The 16646-nt window shown below is 32.2% G+C and overlaps 1 protein-coding gene across 2 annotated transcripts in view; it reads left to right on the plus strand.

Moving 5' to 3' along the window:
• Window positions 1–16646, plus strand: part of LOC124355319 (potassium/sodium hyperpolarization-activated cyclic nucleotide-gated channel 2) — a 108522-nt gene that overhangs the window by 79599 nt on the left and 12277 nt on the right. For both annotated transcript variants that reach the window (XM_046806416.1, XM_046806417.1), the window contains 4 exons: window positions 2383–2601; window positions 8666–8812; window positions 13919–14036; window positions 15431–15707. In XM_046806416.1, coding sequence (XP_046662372.1) covers window positions 2383–2601; window positions 8666–8812; window positions 13919–14036; window positions 15431–15707 — 761 coding nt within the window. The remainder of the gene's footprint in view (window positions 1–2382; window positions 2602–8665; window positions 8813–13918; window positions 14037–15430; window positions 15708–16646) is intronic.

Consider the following 16646-nt stretch of genomic DNA (forward strand, 5'->3'; position numbering starts at 1 on the left):
AAGGTTCATTATTAAAGATGGGTGACTTGAGCATAGCAGGATTCCACATTCTACAGGATTTGGATATTTGTAATCATTAAGTGGGTACTTTGTATCCGGAGGCCACTATTTTTGGAGGAGTTTTTCTTACAGGGGACCTAAAGAAAACTGCTTTAATCAAAAAGAACAGACTTTATTTGACTTACTGTGAAAGTAACAAGAATACACATTTGAACACTTTTGTAATTGTTTATTTCCAAAACTTTAGGTTTTTTAACCTTAGCCTACAAGTACCTGACGATGGATTCTTCGAATCCACATTGTATAAATAAAAAAAAAAACTATATTAAACACTTTTCAAGCTTACATTTGTAATAACTATTATGAAAATTACATGTCATTATGATGTTCGGTTCTCGTTTTCTGCCACGTAAAAGGAAACGATGTTGTCGAGAAGAAGGCTACTCTGTCCCTATCTAGTACTTGTTACTATGCAGTATAAGTAAGTTTAGATTACGTTATCATAAACATGTTACAAGTAGTACCACAGTTAATGATAACCTGTCTTTGAGCTTGAAATTGGGTACTATTTTGAGGGATTGTAAATTGGGTAGTTTCTTTATTTGTCAAAAGTGCGGATTGGCGATCACATTGGACATTCTGGCACTTGATCTGAGGACGGGAATGTACTGATTGTAAATATCCCTGGCCATCAGTGCGGGCTTCTTTGGTGCTTTCAGTGCCATCCCGCACTTCTGGCGGAAAAAGAAAAACATCCCTTAAGTAGAACCCAAGTTCAAGCTCAGATCACATATGCGCTTGTTAACTTTTTATGTTCATAATACGTACATATGTATTTTCCTACTTATATAGCGTACAACAAAGAAAGATAGGGACAGAGTGGCCTCCTTCTCACCAACATTGCTTCCTTTTGGAAAACAGAAAAACAAGAATCAACCATCATAATAACATTTCATTTTCATAGTAAGTCAAATAAAGTCTGTTTTTTCTAATAATGTAGTTTTTTAGGGCCCCAGTAAGAAAAATTCTTCGAAAGATAGTGAGTGGCCTCTGGATAATACCAAAGTATCATTAGGTGTAACAATAAAAAGCACAACATTTCGAGGACTGATATCTACCCTCTTCTTCAGATGTGAAATCCTAAAACATTAGGTTAAGCAAGAAAAATATAAACATCTGGACCCAGCACCATGTTATGAGAAGCACATACAAAAAATCATGACATAACACGTTATTGCTGGCACATAATGCAGCATAATCACAGACAAGATGATACTGTTCTTAGTCTTATTATCCATTCATGTCATTTACTCGCCAATACAATCCTTAATTAATGTATAATTCTAGAGTGTAATTATTCCTCTCAAAGAAGAACTTGATGTAGCAGATTAGTATAACTGGCCATACAACAATTACACTATCCCCAGAAAATTAAAGGGATTGATACCACATACTTACTATATGTTGATTTAACCAATTATATTGTAAGATCATTAGATAATTTTTGTTTTATAATTGACGAGTTTTTACCTTAATAGTAGTACTAATCCCCAGCAGTCTTGATATCCTCAGTTAATGTAAGATATTAGTGAATGATACAACCGCTGTAGTAATACATCAAAAATTGCTGTTAGGAAAAGAGATCATTAATCCAAACGGTACAATGTATTGAGTCGGATATTGGGATATTGTGTTGCAGCCTTTCACGAACATTGAAGTAATCAGGCTTCCTGGCCATCCTTCAAAGGAGCGATTAGTGTCACAGCTTATGACTTCGGAGGTCCTGATTCAAACCTGGTTTAGGAATGAAATTTTAATACGCTAACAGATAATCATCACAGTTACACTAACGTGGTGTAGTGCAGTCCCTGGCTATAGCATCAGATTACCCTCTATAAAAAGTCTTACATTCCTGATAAAACCAGGGTTTTATCCAAGAAAGGTAACTGTAAAATACAAATTAAATTAAACACTTTCCTACATATCAAGTTTTTTCTATTGTTAATGAAATTTAAAACTAATTGTTTAATTAAAGGTTTTCACCTCATTTACGTCTACATGCAATATTCAAAATGAAGTCGAGACAGCAAATCAAGATTTACTCTATCGTTTAACAATCGCCAATGGTGGAGTGTAGCAGGTACGACAGTTATCGCAAGATAACCAGATCAAGCAACGTCGAGCGTAGCTGCTACTTGAAGGGGTGACCGCTGAGCGATCCTGTCCTTGCAAGCAGCTCGCCTGCCCGGCCATTGGTGGTTTCGGAAGTCACCTTTAAGCCTTAGGTGCCCAGGTTAAGTGTTAGAGAGGGCTTCTTAGCCCTAACTTCGGCTGGTAAAATAAGACATCTTTACTTTACAATCCAAATGCTTAATGTTCCAGGAAGCGTTCTGGCTGGAGCAGTACTCGTGGGCACTGTTCAAGGCGATGTCACACATGCTGTGTATAGGTTACGGGAGGTTCCCTCCTCAGTCGCTCACAGACATGTGGCTCACGATGCTCTCCATGATCAGCGGAGCAACGTGCTACGCTCTCTTCCTCGGTCACGCCACCAACCTCATCCAGTCACTTGACTCCTCACGCAGACAATACCGTGAACGGGTGAGTCTCGGATACTTCACCACTCTACTCTCAGTGTATTGATATATCTGTATTGACACCATGAACGCATTTTAGGCGTATTTTCAAAAAGGTGTTTGACTGTACTTACAGGTATGGATAAAGTACTTCACGTGGAAGTCTTTAGTAATTGAAATTGACATTCGATTAAATGTAATAAGAACATACAATATAGGTTTATTAGTATTATTATTTTATCATTTTAAGGTACATATATTACACTTTGAATTGGAAGGAGGATTGGTACAGCACTAGAGGTCATATTCAGTTGTCTCAGATATCAGGTTTGAGACATATTTGCTTTCATGCATCGGTTTATGGTTAAGATAATGTAACAGCAATCTAAAATAGAATGTTGGATGAACAGTACTTGATCTAATATAGTGAAATTAGTTCATGAAATTAAAATTAAAATATGGAAGTGATGAATAATTTCTGGTGGCATAAATGTTAATTTGCCATTTTAAATATCATGATTTTGATCTTATGAATGGTAAAGGAAACCCAAATAATATAAAAATACTTATTTATATTTATTCTAAGTTTGTTTCTTGATTAATTAAACTTAATAACACAATATTAGGTTATAGTTTTGGAATAAATTAAGGTTTTAAGACTTTAACAGCTTCTGGTCAGTGCCGTAGATTGGGTTGAGGGAAGTTATAAAGGAAAAGAGGGAAGGTTTTGAAAAATAATATAAATGCTGATATACATGATTCTTGTTTTTAATGTAACTACTTGATGATAAAAATATATGTTTTGTAAACTTTTATTTGAATATTATTTTACACTAATAATTGATTTGTTTTAAGATTTATTAACATTAACTATGTATTTGAACTCATCTTTCTATTACAAACAGTGTTTTAGATTTAATAAAAAATTATTTATTGCATAAATAAAGCATGATAAATTAATTTGTAGTTTTAGTTTTTAAAAAGGTATAAAACTAATGTTTTTATCCAGAAACATTGAAAAAATATTGTAAACAGTTTAGGTAAACTAGAATTTCAAAGATCTCACTTGAATTTAATATTCATCCAGAGTATTCAGGAGAAGAATATACAATTAATTTTCTTATATTGGACTCAGTTGGTTTCCTTGCTTAGTTTTTGACAATATATACTGCCAGAGCCTAATGTAGCGGGTGACTCACTTAACACTCTTCTTATGTTTACTCAAAGGTTAAAATTGTATCAGTCAGAATTTTCAGGGTGAATCCGATGATTTGATTATTAAAAGTATTTGATCTGAACAGTGATTAGTTCCAATATTTGATGAACATCTTTTTGATTTCTTAAATACATGAGTATGTTTAATATCTGTAAGCATAACCTGAGCAGAATAATGAGTCACTAGTATATGTACTACACAAAGACAATCTATTTTCTTTTCTTTTTTCAGAAACTCATTATGAAGATGAAACAAAAAATTTGGATTTCTGAAGGAAATTTGGTCGTTTGATACAAGTTCTTGTTACCTTGTTGAGATTGACTGTTGATGTTATGTTCATTTTACTATCTATTCGGTTCCTTGAAAAAATTTTCATTGCAACAAAATCTTTTATCAGCAAACTTTTATTTAATAATTTTTCAAAGTTCAGATTTATGACAATTCTTTACTTTGTATTGCTATTGATGACTATCAAGTCACGGATGAATTAGTAGTTTACTGATGCATACACTACAAAGAGTTTTTAATATAAAAAATAGAATGTACAGTTTTTTGTATGTCAAATTTCATAAATAATAAAAAAAATTATGAATGGAAAAGGCATCTGAACAGAATATTATGGGGTAAGTTTTTTTCTGTGTGGATTGACAAATATTAATGAGTTTTGATAAAAGCTATGTGCTGACTAATACTTAAATGTTTTTCAAAGACACCTCTAATTTGGTTTGGAATGTTATTACTTTTATATTTTTCGCTTCATTATTTAGCTGAAACGACCCTAAATTTTGTTACATAAGAATAATGTTAAACCACAAGCAATTTTTCTCCCATATGTTTGATTGTCGTATTTTATGTTTCTTATGAATGGTCTTTAGGATTTTAGAATATCTTTAGGATTTCAGGATGTCTTTAGGATTTTAGGATATCTTTAGGATTTTAAGATATCTTTAGGATCTTTATACACGTGTGATACATTTTGTTTGATCTGCTAGCAATAATACAGAGAAAGTTAAAATAATGCACATAAGCTATACCTTGAAAATTAAACATTTTGCAAAAATTTGTGAGCAAACAAACGGAAGGAAGAAAAATTGTTTATGGTTTTACATTGTACTTATAGGCAAAAACTAAAGGAGGCACTGGTGTGTAGCCAGTTTTTATAAACTGTGTTTACTGATATTTTTTATCATTTGTTATTGAGCATAGTTTAAAATTTGGTTTGAATTAGCTCTTAAATGAATTTTAAGTCAATGTTCACTAACCTGTGCTTTTGTATAAATAATAAGGTACCGGTTTTGGAGTTTTTCACTTTGAAACTAAAGGTAAAATTATCTAATCTTCTTTGTGTTGCTATGTTTGATTGTGACTTTTTTCACCTGTCATTACAGGGCCGTGCGCAGAATTTTATTTAGGGGGGGGGGTTCTATACTTATTTTATGAAATAAAAAGTATAGAATTTTTTTATTTAAATTTTTAAACAGTATATAACACAAATCAGGCGGAAAGCGCGTGCAATCAAACGATTGGAAATATTTGCGCGTGCATGCGCGTAAACTGACGGCGCAATAGAGCACAATTAAACTGATATATGGAAACAATATGATATATCCCAATCTTCAAGGGGGGGGTTTGAACCCCCAAAACCCCCCCCCCATGCGCACGGGCCTGCCTGTCAAGACTAAAATTTTTTGGTGACTTTGGGTTTTAAGAAGAGTTTTTGTAATATCTTACATATTTGTAAGCGTTCTTGCATTTAAAACTAAAACACTAACAATGAAATTGCAAAATTATAATTCGGGTTTCTGAGTGAATATTGTAATTTGTGACGACAAATTGCACACATTCTTTTTACCTCTTTCCTTGTAGCAAATGTGGGAATTAAATTGCTTAAACGTTTTAATTTTTTGTACCAAATTTATGTATTGAACTTTTATTATGTATTAATTACTCTTGCTAACAGTAAAAAATGTATACACTTCACTCCACGAATATTATTTTTACAACATCAAAAAAATTTACTTCCTACCCTCTGTCAGAGTAGGAATATATTATGAACTACAAGATGAATTGATAAAATAAAATAATATACAGCCACAATATGTACATTTTTCCAGTTTTCCTTAAACTAAAGATGTTGAAAATACTGGAAGTTGCAAATATAATTGTTATTGCCCATAAAATGCTGCTAGGGACTTAAAACCCTTAGAGTTATGACAACATCATTTAGCAAACAATACACGATTGTTTAATGTCTACCTCACAATACCGTCTGGTGCCTAACATTGCTTTCTATAGACAGCTGAATCATATTTCATAAACTATCCATGCCAAGCTCGAATTAAGGAAGGATTAATTATATGTTCAGAACCACTGACAGAACATATTTACAGCTAGGTCATTGTAGAGGTTGAGAGGTAGAGAGGGCTTGAAAGCCCTAACTCTACCTCTTCAATAAAGGCATTTTTCACTGTAACAGGTATTTAGTGGCATCGTGGCTAGATGTAGTGGATGTAGCAGTTATCATTGGGGTAACTGGGTCAAGCAACAATACAGTGGCATTTGTCATTAAGATAACTTGCTCAAGCAATAATGCAGTATAGTAGATATCAAAGGTTTATTGGGTCAATGAACAATGCAGTATAGTAGATATCATTAGGATAATTGGGTCAAGCTACAATTCAGTGGCAGTTGTAATTAGGATTATTGGGTCAAACAACGATACAGTATAGCAGATATCATAGGATTATTGGGTCAATGAACAATGCAGTATAGTATAATTAGGATAATTGGGTCAAGCTACAATTCAGTGGCAGTTGTAATTAGGATTATTGGGTCAAACAACAATACAGTATAGCAGATATCAAAGGTTTATTGGGTCAATGAACAATGCAATATAACAAATATCATTAGGATAATTGGGTCAAGCTACAATTCAGTGGCAGTTGTAATGAGGATTATTGGGTGAAACAACAATACAGTATAGCAGATATCATAGGATTATTGGGTCAAACAACAACGCAGTATAGCAGATATCATTAGGATAACTGACTCAATCAACAATGATAGATGGTTTGAACAGTAATTAATGTGTAGTTCTTCAGTTCTACACTGGATGGTTACTCCAATAAATAATTGTGTCTTTGCAGGTTGGCTAATAAAACTCCTTTGGAGATTTCATTCGATTAAAAAAACAAAATTATTGACATTCTTCTATATATATATAGAAATGAATGTTTGTGTGTTTGTCCTTTATGGAATCGTAAACTATTTGACTGATCATTACGAAAATTTGTATATATGTATATGTATTTTTCCACGAAGAAGGTTTCTATGCTATGTCTATTGATGTAACTCGCCTCCAGGTGGCATTGCCAAAGATAATAGTTTTCAAAGTGCCTGCACATTATAAACTGCAATTACGAGACAGTTACGAATATTTAATAGCCAAACACTATTTGAAGGCGCTAAGTTATGATGTATATTTGTCTTGAAGATAAATTTCTGGCTGAACTTAAAGTTTGAGTGTTAGACCACTTTATAATAAAACACATGTATGTGTACAATGGCTATAAACATATACAGATTTTCTTGATCGTGGCAACAAAGCAAACTCTACATTGGCGTTGGAAATATAATTTACTTGAGCAAGAAGTGCACATACACGGGTAACGCTTACGAAAAGCGTGCGAAGCCGCAGGAAACAGCTAGTCAGTAATAAAATAAAAACCTGTTGTTAAATATATACAATTTCAGTGTTTGCGTCTATTCATTATGTGATGGATAAAAAAAATAGTGGTTAATTGACGTTTAGTTGCTTACAAGATGCAAATCATTCAAACAGATTACAAGTAATATGATGAAAAAAGCTTTTATTTCTTCATTATTAAAGATTTAAAAATCGTTGGTTTATTATCACTGAGTTCTTGATATAAAAGACAGAAATTGTATTTGTTTTAAGATTTGTCTTTATAGTTTTGGTCTTTATCTATCCCTATTGGTGAAGGATACAGCAACATAGTTTAGGAAGTAAGGGCCAGTGATGTATCTGAAATTTGGCTTTGGGAAGGAGTGAAATTAATGTGATTGAATACTCAATCTAAATTTAAATAAAAGCCTCTCATATAAAGTAAAACATTGAACTGCTGTATTTCAAACAAGTTGGATTTGTTATATGTGTATTTCTTTTTTAATTTTTAAGGCTTTTGGGGGATTTTATCTCCTTTGTCACTTCCTCAGTTTTGCCACTATGTGGGAAGAAAGCTCCAAGGCCAGGAGGAATGGTCCAGATTTCACTCAAGTGGAAATTTATGAATTATAAAGAGTTTTTTTTACTCATGTATAACTGAGTGAAAACATTACAACTGTAGCCTAAATCAAGCACTGTCACAAAGTGGTATTAATATTGACTGTTGCAATGTAAAGTATATTGTCAACACAATCAAATCTATTCTGTTCTATTCTACATCAAGTAAAGCATACAAACTGTCTTTAATATTTTTCTTTAAAACTGCTCTCGATAAATGATTAGCCTTATTAATTCAAGTTCCTAAAGTTATTCAAGTTGCTCAGTACAGTTTATATACAAACAGACATAAGATTATTACATAGTTTTCTAGACTTGAAGCTAAAGCTTCTGTTTTAAGTTATAAGTTTGTTTGCTCAACATTTATAATATATTGTATTAATTTTAATATTTGGTACAAACATGTGTGCAATAATAATTATACAACTATCAATGTGTTTTAGAATTACCACCAAATCATTTCAATATTTCCGAACTTTCAACTTCTTGTCAGAAAAGTGCTAATAATGTTTAACATTTGTATAAGCTTTGTATGTTACATTACTATAATTTCGGTTGATACTTTGCCAGGTGAAACAAGTGGAGGAGTACATGGCGTACAGAAAACTGCCGAGAGAAATGCGGCAGAGGATAACAGAATACTTCGAGCACAGGTACCAGGGCAAGTTCTTCGACGAGGAGGCCATCCTGGGCGAGCTCTCGGAAAAACTAAGAGAGGCAAGTGAACATTTCTATAGCTTAGTTCATGCCATAGTTTTTTTTATACTATAACAGGGAATCGATTTATAAGAAACTTTTGTGTTATTATATAAGTATTGTTATTCCAACTTTAATTTACTTTGACAATAACCATTTTATTTTTTACCAGTTAGTGGATAGTATAAGTAAAATATTTTAAGGATTCATTCACCATTTCTTTTTCATTAACTTTTTATTTATTTCTGATTATATTAGTTACTACTTTCTCTTGTTGGATTTCATATATGTTCAACACAACTATTTTCTTAAAGACATAGCTACATTAATATTAGCTATCATTATACAAAATGGCTTAATTTTCACCACTGTTATAAATTTAATAATATTTGAAAAAGTAACTCATATTTCCAAGCGTAACAGAATCTCTAGACAAAAAGAGTCCATTAAAAATGCTGCAACCGTAAAAGATTACCCAAGCTTTCAGCAATATGATTAAGAAATGCAGGAATCTAGAAGTGGTAAGGGAAAGAAAGCTATAAGGAATTGTATTTTATAACCGTATATTACTCATTAACATCTGAATATCTTAAATTTATGCTTACTACTCACAGCATAGACAATCTAAACTCAGATTTCTCACTGAGATTAATAACTAGGACCAATAACAAGATTTACTTGTGATGAGTAATATCCCACCTATAATCAATCGATCTTAGCTCCCGTCGTCAGTTTGTGCCATCAACATTCTTACTTTAAGTGTTCTGTATTCTACCTTTTCTGTGATACACACTGTAACTCGATCCACTAAAAAGTTTTAACATGCCGGTTAGATACTGCTAAGAATCTTTTGTGGTGAAGAATTAAAGATTTTGGAATGAGCCACCCAATAGAAATTAAACGTGGAGCATGATTCTAAATGAAAATACATCAATTCTCTTTTAGTATAGTATCTGAGAGCCAGTTTGCATTGTATTAACTCGTAACCAGTGCACATATCAGTACGTACAGTATTTACTCCCCAGCGTGTTAATCTCACTTCATTACCTGGGTGTATAAGGGTTAAGCATACAACCTCGTGTTTCTTGAAACAGAGAAATTTTTTCTAATAACGAGAATGATTCTCAGCCGCACTAGTTTCGTTGGAGGTATCGATAGGAGAAATCGAAAGGATTAAAAATATGTACAATAATTATTTTTCTCAGATCATATTTTTTCTAGCTTGACGACCGTTCCACATAAATAATAGTTGTCACTGTCAGATAACTAGATAGAGTGATTGAAATCACTCTACAGGATCACTTACAGGATCTGTATGTTATGTACTGACACTGATCCAACATTTATTTACATGTCTTACAGTTGGTTTTAGGTGTGTCGAGCTGGAAAAAATATGATTCGAGAGAAAATTATCGTTTCATATTTTTAAACCTTCGATACCCTACTATTTCAACCTCAACCACAACTAGTGTGGCTGATTATAATGGAGATTTCTCTATCGATTTCAAGGACAATAGGTTGTGTATTTATATACTATGGACATAGCTCTTGGTTTTTGTACATTTTATGCAAACAAGTGTAATATCAAAATTATATCGTGCAAGATTCAGTTTTACCCATATTAAAACTGTCCAAATTTAGTATACCAAGTATTATTATTATTTTAGTTGAACTGCCATAACAATATATATAAGATAAATATATTGGGTAATTTGTTATATTCATTTATGTAATTAGTACATTTGTGTTTCATTTTCTGATATTATTGTAAAGGATGTAAGGATGTTTAAAACTATAGTTTTATGTTAAAGTAACAACTTTTAATGTCCGTTACAATGCTAACAACTTGTTAGTCCAATAGTATTGTTATGATGTAAGTGTTTCTTTTTAATGTTTATGTTTCAGCTATGTTCCATTTCATGTTTTCTACAGGTTTTTGCATCAACATGTTTTCTTGTTTTGCTAATTTCTTTAGTAGTGGATTCATTTAATGGAACTTAATAACTTCAATTCCATCTAGATAAAGGCATCTTATATTATATATCTATATATTGATACTTTATAAGTAAAATCAATGTGGTACTTCGCTAGTTGTTCGGTAGGTAATAACTAAATAAGGTAATAACCTTTTTAGAATTCAAACACATAAATTAATCTTATTTATAAAGATTTTTAAATAACTTTAAATGTCGTACATTTCCAGAAATTTTTCATTCATAATTCATGCTGTAAGTACAAAAGTAAAATCAGCTTTTTTCTGCTACTTTTTTACACTGCAGCCTCTTAAATAAACATTTATAACACATATTAAAACATAATATAAGTTTGTCTATTAGATTATTCAATTATATAAGATAGCAACTCTTAAGTTACTATTGTGTGTTGAAATATACAGAGAATTTTAATATTAATTTTATTTTCACTTGTTCAGTTTTTACAAAAGTCCAGTAGTTTTTGTTTTAGGGATAATTTAACAAGATCAAATATTTTAATAAATATCCTCAAACATTTACGTGAACTGAAATTGGCTTAAGGATTTGCCATTCTTACATTTCAGATTAAAAAGCAGTCAGAGGGAAATTTGGATGATGAAAACTTTGCTCCGTATGAACCAAGCTGGTTTACTAGGACTTTTGACAGAAGAGGTTATAGTAAATTGAGATGCTTGTTTAGTAGAGCGTTACCCTTACCCAGTACCGAGCCGAGTAATTCTGCGAGGTTGTTCTTTGAGGTAGGCTGTGAGGGATAAGGCATCCTGCGAGGGGAAGTTGGAATCAAAGTTGGAAATCTGCAAGATGCATGAGGACAAACATAAATTGCGAACAAGAAAAGTTTTAAAATTGAGACAATATTTGTTGAAACAAAACTGGTGGTATCTGCTTTAGCAATTTTGGTTGGGCATCTTAGTGTTTAATGCTTAATTTTTATGAGCGACTCTGGGTTTTCATAACTTACAATTTTTAAAAGGGGATGTAATTTGTAATTATATTATGAGGTTTTGTCTCTTTTATGCTGCAGTTATAATTTCCTGAGCTTAAGTATTAAAACATGAGCCACAACTTCCTGAATGAATGACTACATTAATGATTTAATCCTGGTTCAGTTCCAGTGAATCAAACTTAAAAGCAAAACAGTTTTCGCTTTCTTTTAGATATATTACTCATTAATTTTCTTCTTCATTCTTTCAGTTTCTCTCTCTTTTCAAAGATCACATGAATAAGTTATCAGATGTTATTTAGATGATTACAAGGAGTGTTCATCTTGTTCTGTGTTAATTCAATGCCACTGTAAAATGTTCCTTTATTCAAGACTATTAAAAGACTATTTAGTAAAGTCAGCAAGTATATGCGTATAGTTGTAATAAACTATTAAACAACTTGTTTTGATGTATTTATGAGAGAACAAAAGGGTTCACTTATTATTTTTTTAATGTTTTGAAACAAAACTTATAGAAAAAATATGTTTCAGCATAAAAGCACTGATAAGACACATTGAAAATTATTCCACCCTCTTAAACGACAACAAACAAAACCAAAGCTTGTTTGGGTAGTGAAAAATGATTCACTAAAATGAAAATCACCATTACATAACCATAGACTATAAAATATCATAATTGCGTCTAATTTCTGTGTGATAACTTTCAATAAATATCATGTTGATACTATTTGAAACTCTTTTTTGTTCTATGTATTTCATCTGTGAGCACATAGTTTCTTCTTTCCTCAGATGAAGAAAGATTCTTTTTCCTTCATCATCCTCCATTACAATCGGAACAATTTCTTCACCTGTCAAAATTGTGGTTTTTTTTTTTTTTTTTGTCCAACTCTTTAAAGATATGACCCATCTCATCAATGTTACGGGACTACACGAGGGATATCTCAGAAGCAGGACAAGAGTAACGTTATCAGAGCACGGCTTAATTTGTTGTATTTCTATTTATGTAACTCATTTCTTGGAATGGTAGCGGTTAAGCCCAATGGGTGCATTGATATGAATGGGGTGAATAAAGCGCTTTACACTAAAAATTGAAAAATAAGTTTTACTTTAAATTTATCAATCTGAGCATTATCAATAATGCGAGATATAAGCGATTGAGCGGCTGACTGAGTACTAACTAATTATGGAATTTTTATGCTTCACAAGATTTTAAATAAAACTAATATGAATTCATATATTTTATATTCATATTCACCATGTTTATTATTTTATTCTACATAGGTACTGTATTCTACTTTTCTTCTGGCATTTGGTTGTGAAATGCTTCAAAATAAAAATAAACCGTTTTATAGCTTAAGCATGTACTACTTTTGGTTTTGGTGCAAGGCACTAGATAAAATATAAGCACAACGTCTTATAATTCAGTTCAAACTTGCATCAACTACCATTTGAATTCAACTAAAACCATTTTAGTTCTGAACTATTTTGTCATGAAATTCACCAAAAACCAGTTTGTTGAGAAATGTATATTTTAAACAAATATTCACAAAAAGATATCTCTATGTTTCCTTCACAATCCTTTCATCGCCAAAAATAACCTTCAAACAAAGAATATCTCTATGACTACGGGTTAATATGTATGTACAAGTTTAGATGCGTTATTATCACACTACACTCTAACAGAAATCTAGTTAATATTTGTGAATAACTATTTATTTACGATGGATTCCTTGAGCATTTTCAAGGATGTTAACTCATTTGCGCCAACATGCCATAAATGCCAAAATGCATTGATTGCGGCAGACATCTTTCTACATCAAGCTTAGGATCATTCAGTAGAGATGCAGGCAATTTAAAATTTGTTTTACACTTTTTAAATGATAAATTAAAATACATTATGGTATCAGGTAACATGTAGCATCTGTATTTCTTTAATTTAAGAGTAAGCGTGATCACAACGTAATATTAATTAGTTCCATTCATGGTTATGTGTATGTGTATTCATGCTTCCACATAAATTTGTAGATATAACAATATCTGTTATAGTCAATATGAATTTAATTAAGTCAACAGTGTTTTTAACGCACTATTATTGAAATACATTCAATAAAGAAATATTAAATTTGAGTGCGGTACTTTCCGGTATCTTGTTTATCAATTTGTTGAGTTGTGAAATGACTTTTTTTACAGGATGTGATCAATTACAACTGTCGGTCACTGGTTGCGTCGGTGCCATTCTTCGCCAACGCAGACGGCAATTTTGTGTCCGATGTTGTGACCAAACTTCGCTACGAAGTCTTCCAACCTGGTAAAAATTTCTCATTTAAGTGTAGATCCACACTTGATATTGTACACTAGCACAATCCTATTTCAAGATCAATTATGATTGGTGTGAAAAGTATATTCGATTGGTTTACTAATATTTATTTGATTTCATACAAAAATATTAAATGTTTACTCATCCCAAACAGGAGTTAACAGATCTTACTCATTCTGAAGGATCACTAGAATTCTTTTACATGTATTTTCTCCTGATAAGAGTGTGACCACACAAGTCACTAGAAAAAACAACAAGTCTATTATCTGAAAGAGCAGAAAGTCGAAGCTCCTTTTTCACATATACTCCATCCAGGCCAGGAAACTTCCAGATTCCCCATAAACTGAATTCCCTGTCCACAGCCCGAAGTGCTATATTTTATCAACCTTGATCTGTACAATAGTGACAGTGGCATGTTTTAGATGGTTGTGGCACAAGGATCAGTAAAACATCACACAAGAAGAATCTTTGTTAAAATTTAATTGATTAAATTAATTTAAACTTAGTATAGAATAGTATAGCATTGTTTTTTAGTTTATCAATATTACTGTGTAAGAATTTCATCTTACAGAGATAGATTTCATGCTATAGAAAAAAGAGAAATTTCAAATGACCAATCCTTAGTTTCATAGAGATTACCAACTACAAAACTTTGTGTTATAGAGGTATTTTTTACATTGAGTGTTATTGGGTATTCAAGGGTAAAGACTTTCGTTCAATCGAGAATTTTATGTTATTGAGGTTTGTGCTATCAAGGTTCCTCTGTAGTTTATATGTTTTACTCAAATTGAATATAATTGAATTACCATATACATTTAAATATTATGGCTTTAAGGAATTTAAAATAAATGTATATTTAGTTTTACCAAGTAAAAAATAATTCAAAAAAATAATATATTTTTGTATTACAGTATAATTGCCAAGTCCTAGTAGGTACTGTAAGACTGGTGACTAAAAGACTAAACTACCCACTTTGTAGATTTTTCACAGCTAGATAGATGGTAATAAGTAAGGTTAAAATCGATAGGTGCAGATTCAAAATAAGCTTGACTTTTATACCTCCTCTTAGTATTTTAAGCAAATATTAATGTAATGTATAAAACAACTAGAAAAAAAGGAAAAGTAACTCAATATAATTTTACTAATAACTGTAAATATCATTATGGTACCAAAAAATTAAATTCCAAAGAAAGATTCAATATTTTTGTTATAAACCGAGTTTAAAGCTCTAAACATTTCGAACTTTCCTTCAAGCCATCTTTTCTTGGGAGCATTCCTAATTGCACAAAATGTCATATTTGTTACCAAATTGTCCAGATTTTCACTAACTGAAATAAGCCCACCTGTTGTTTATAACTTTGGCCTTATCATTGATCATGTTGCAGGTGATATTATAATCAAGGAGGGCACGATAGGGACGAAGATGTACTTCATCCAAGAGGGGATTGTGGACATCGTGATGGCCAACGGTGAAGTGGCCACGAGTCTCAGTGACGGATCCTACTTCGGCGAGATCTGCCTGCTGACCAATGCACGCAGAGTGGCGTCCGTGCGCGCAGAGACATACTGCAACCTGTTCTCCCTGTCGGTGGAGCACTTCAACGCCGTGCTGGACCAGTATCCGCTGATGAGGCGAACGATGGAGTCCGTCGCTGCCGAAAGGTACCGTAAGAATAAGGCCAGGCAGGAGGCCGCGCTGAGGGCCGGAGAAGGGCCCCCACAAACCGATCATGAGGCTCATGAACATTCCCCACAATGACAGTTTAGAATAGCTAGGACTGGTGACAGGTTTAGTGACGGCCCTATGAGGGGGTCAAGTGGCTTCACAAGTATAGAATCCTTACTGAAGAATTTAGTACGTGGTGTTATCGTTACCTTATAGTCGACGGTTTACAAACCTTTCTACTTGTGTACAACAGCAATCGTTAAATAATTATTTTAAGTATAAACATTTGTTTCGTCGCTCTTTTCAAACGATTTTTAGAAAGAATTGCTTTTTATAAACTTTTACGATTTTCCAAAATAACCTTCTTAATTTGTATAAAGGCATGATTATTATTCTAGCCATACACATATTTAAATTTTTTTTAATGGATTTTGTTACAGATCTGAACAAAGTATAACAATAAAATCATCATAAAAAATGAAGTACATAGAATAGTAACCTGTCAAAACATAAAATATCACTAGGTTAAATGTAACGTTACTAAAATAAATTTTTAATTAATACAGCCAGTTAGCAGAAGACAAATTCTATTTTGAAATAAAAGATGTCATACTAGAAATTGGGACTTTTGCTACCAAAATACAATTCTTGATCTTTTACAGTTTAATTTTTAACTTTTCTACTTCTCAGTAGGTTTGATGAAGTATTTGATGAAGCCACTTACCTTCTCCTTGCCAGGGACCTCTAAGTACCTCCTGCCAATTTTTAAGAAATAAGTTAAATTCAGATTGATATTTAGTAGACATATCGTAGTTACTTTGCTTGAAACAGAATCTAGTGAGAATCGGTTAACTAAGCCTGGTTATTTTTATCATTTTGTTATTCTGTTCATAGCATTATACTTATGTTTGGCTAGAAGAATATTGTTTTCTGAT

This window comes from Homalodisca vitripennis, chromosome 2 (assembly GCF_021130785.1).
Source record: "Homalodisca vitripennis isolate AUS2020 chromosome 2, UT_GWSS_2.1, whole genome shotgun sequence".
Classification (NCBI taxonomy): Eukaryota; Metazoa; Arthropoda; class Insecta; order Hemiptera; family Cicadellidae; genus Homalodisca; species Homalodisca vitripennis.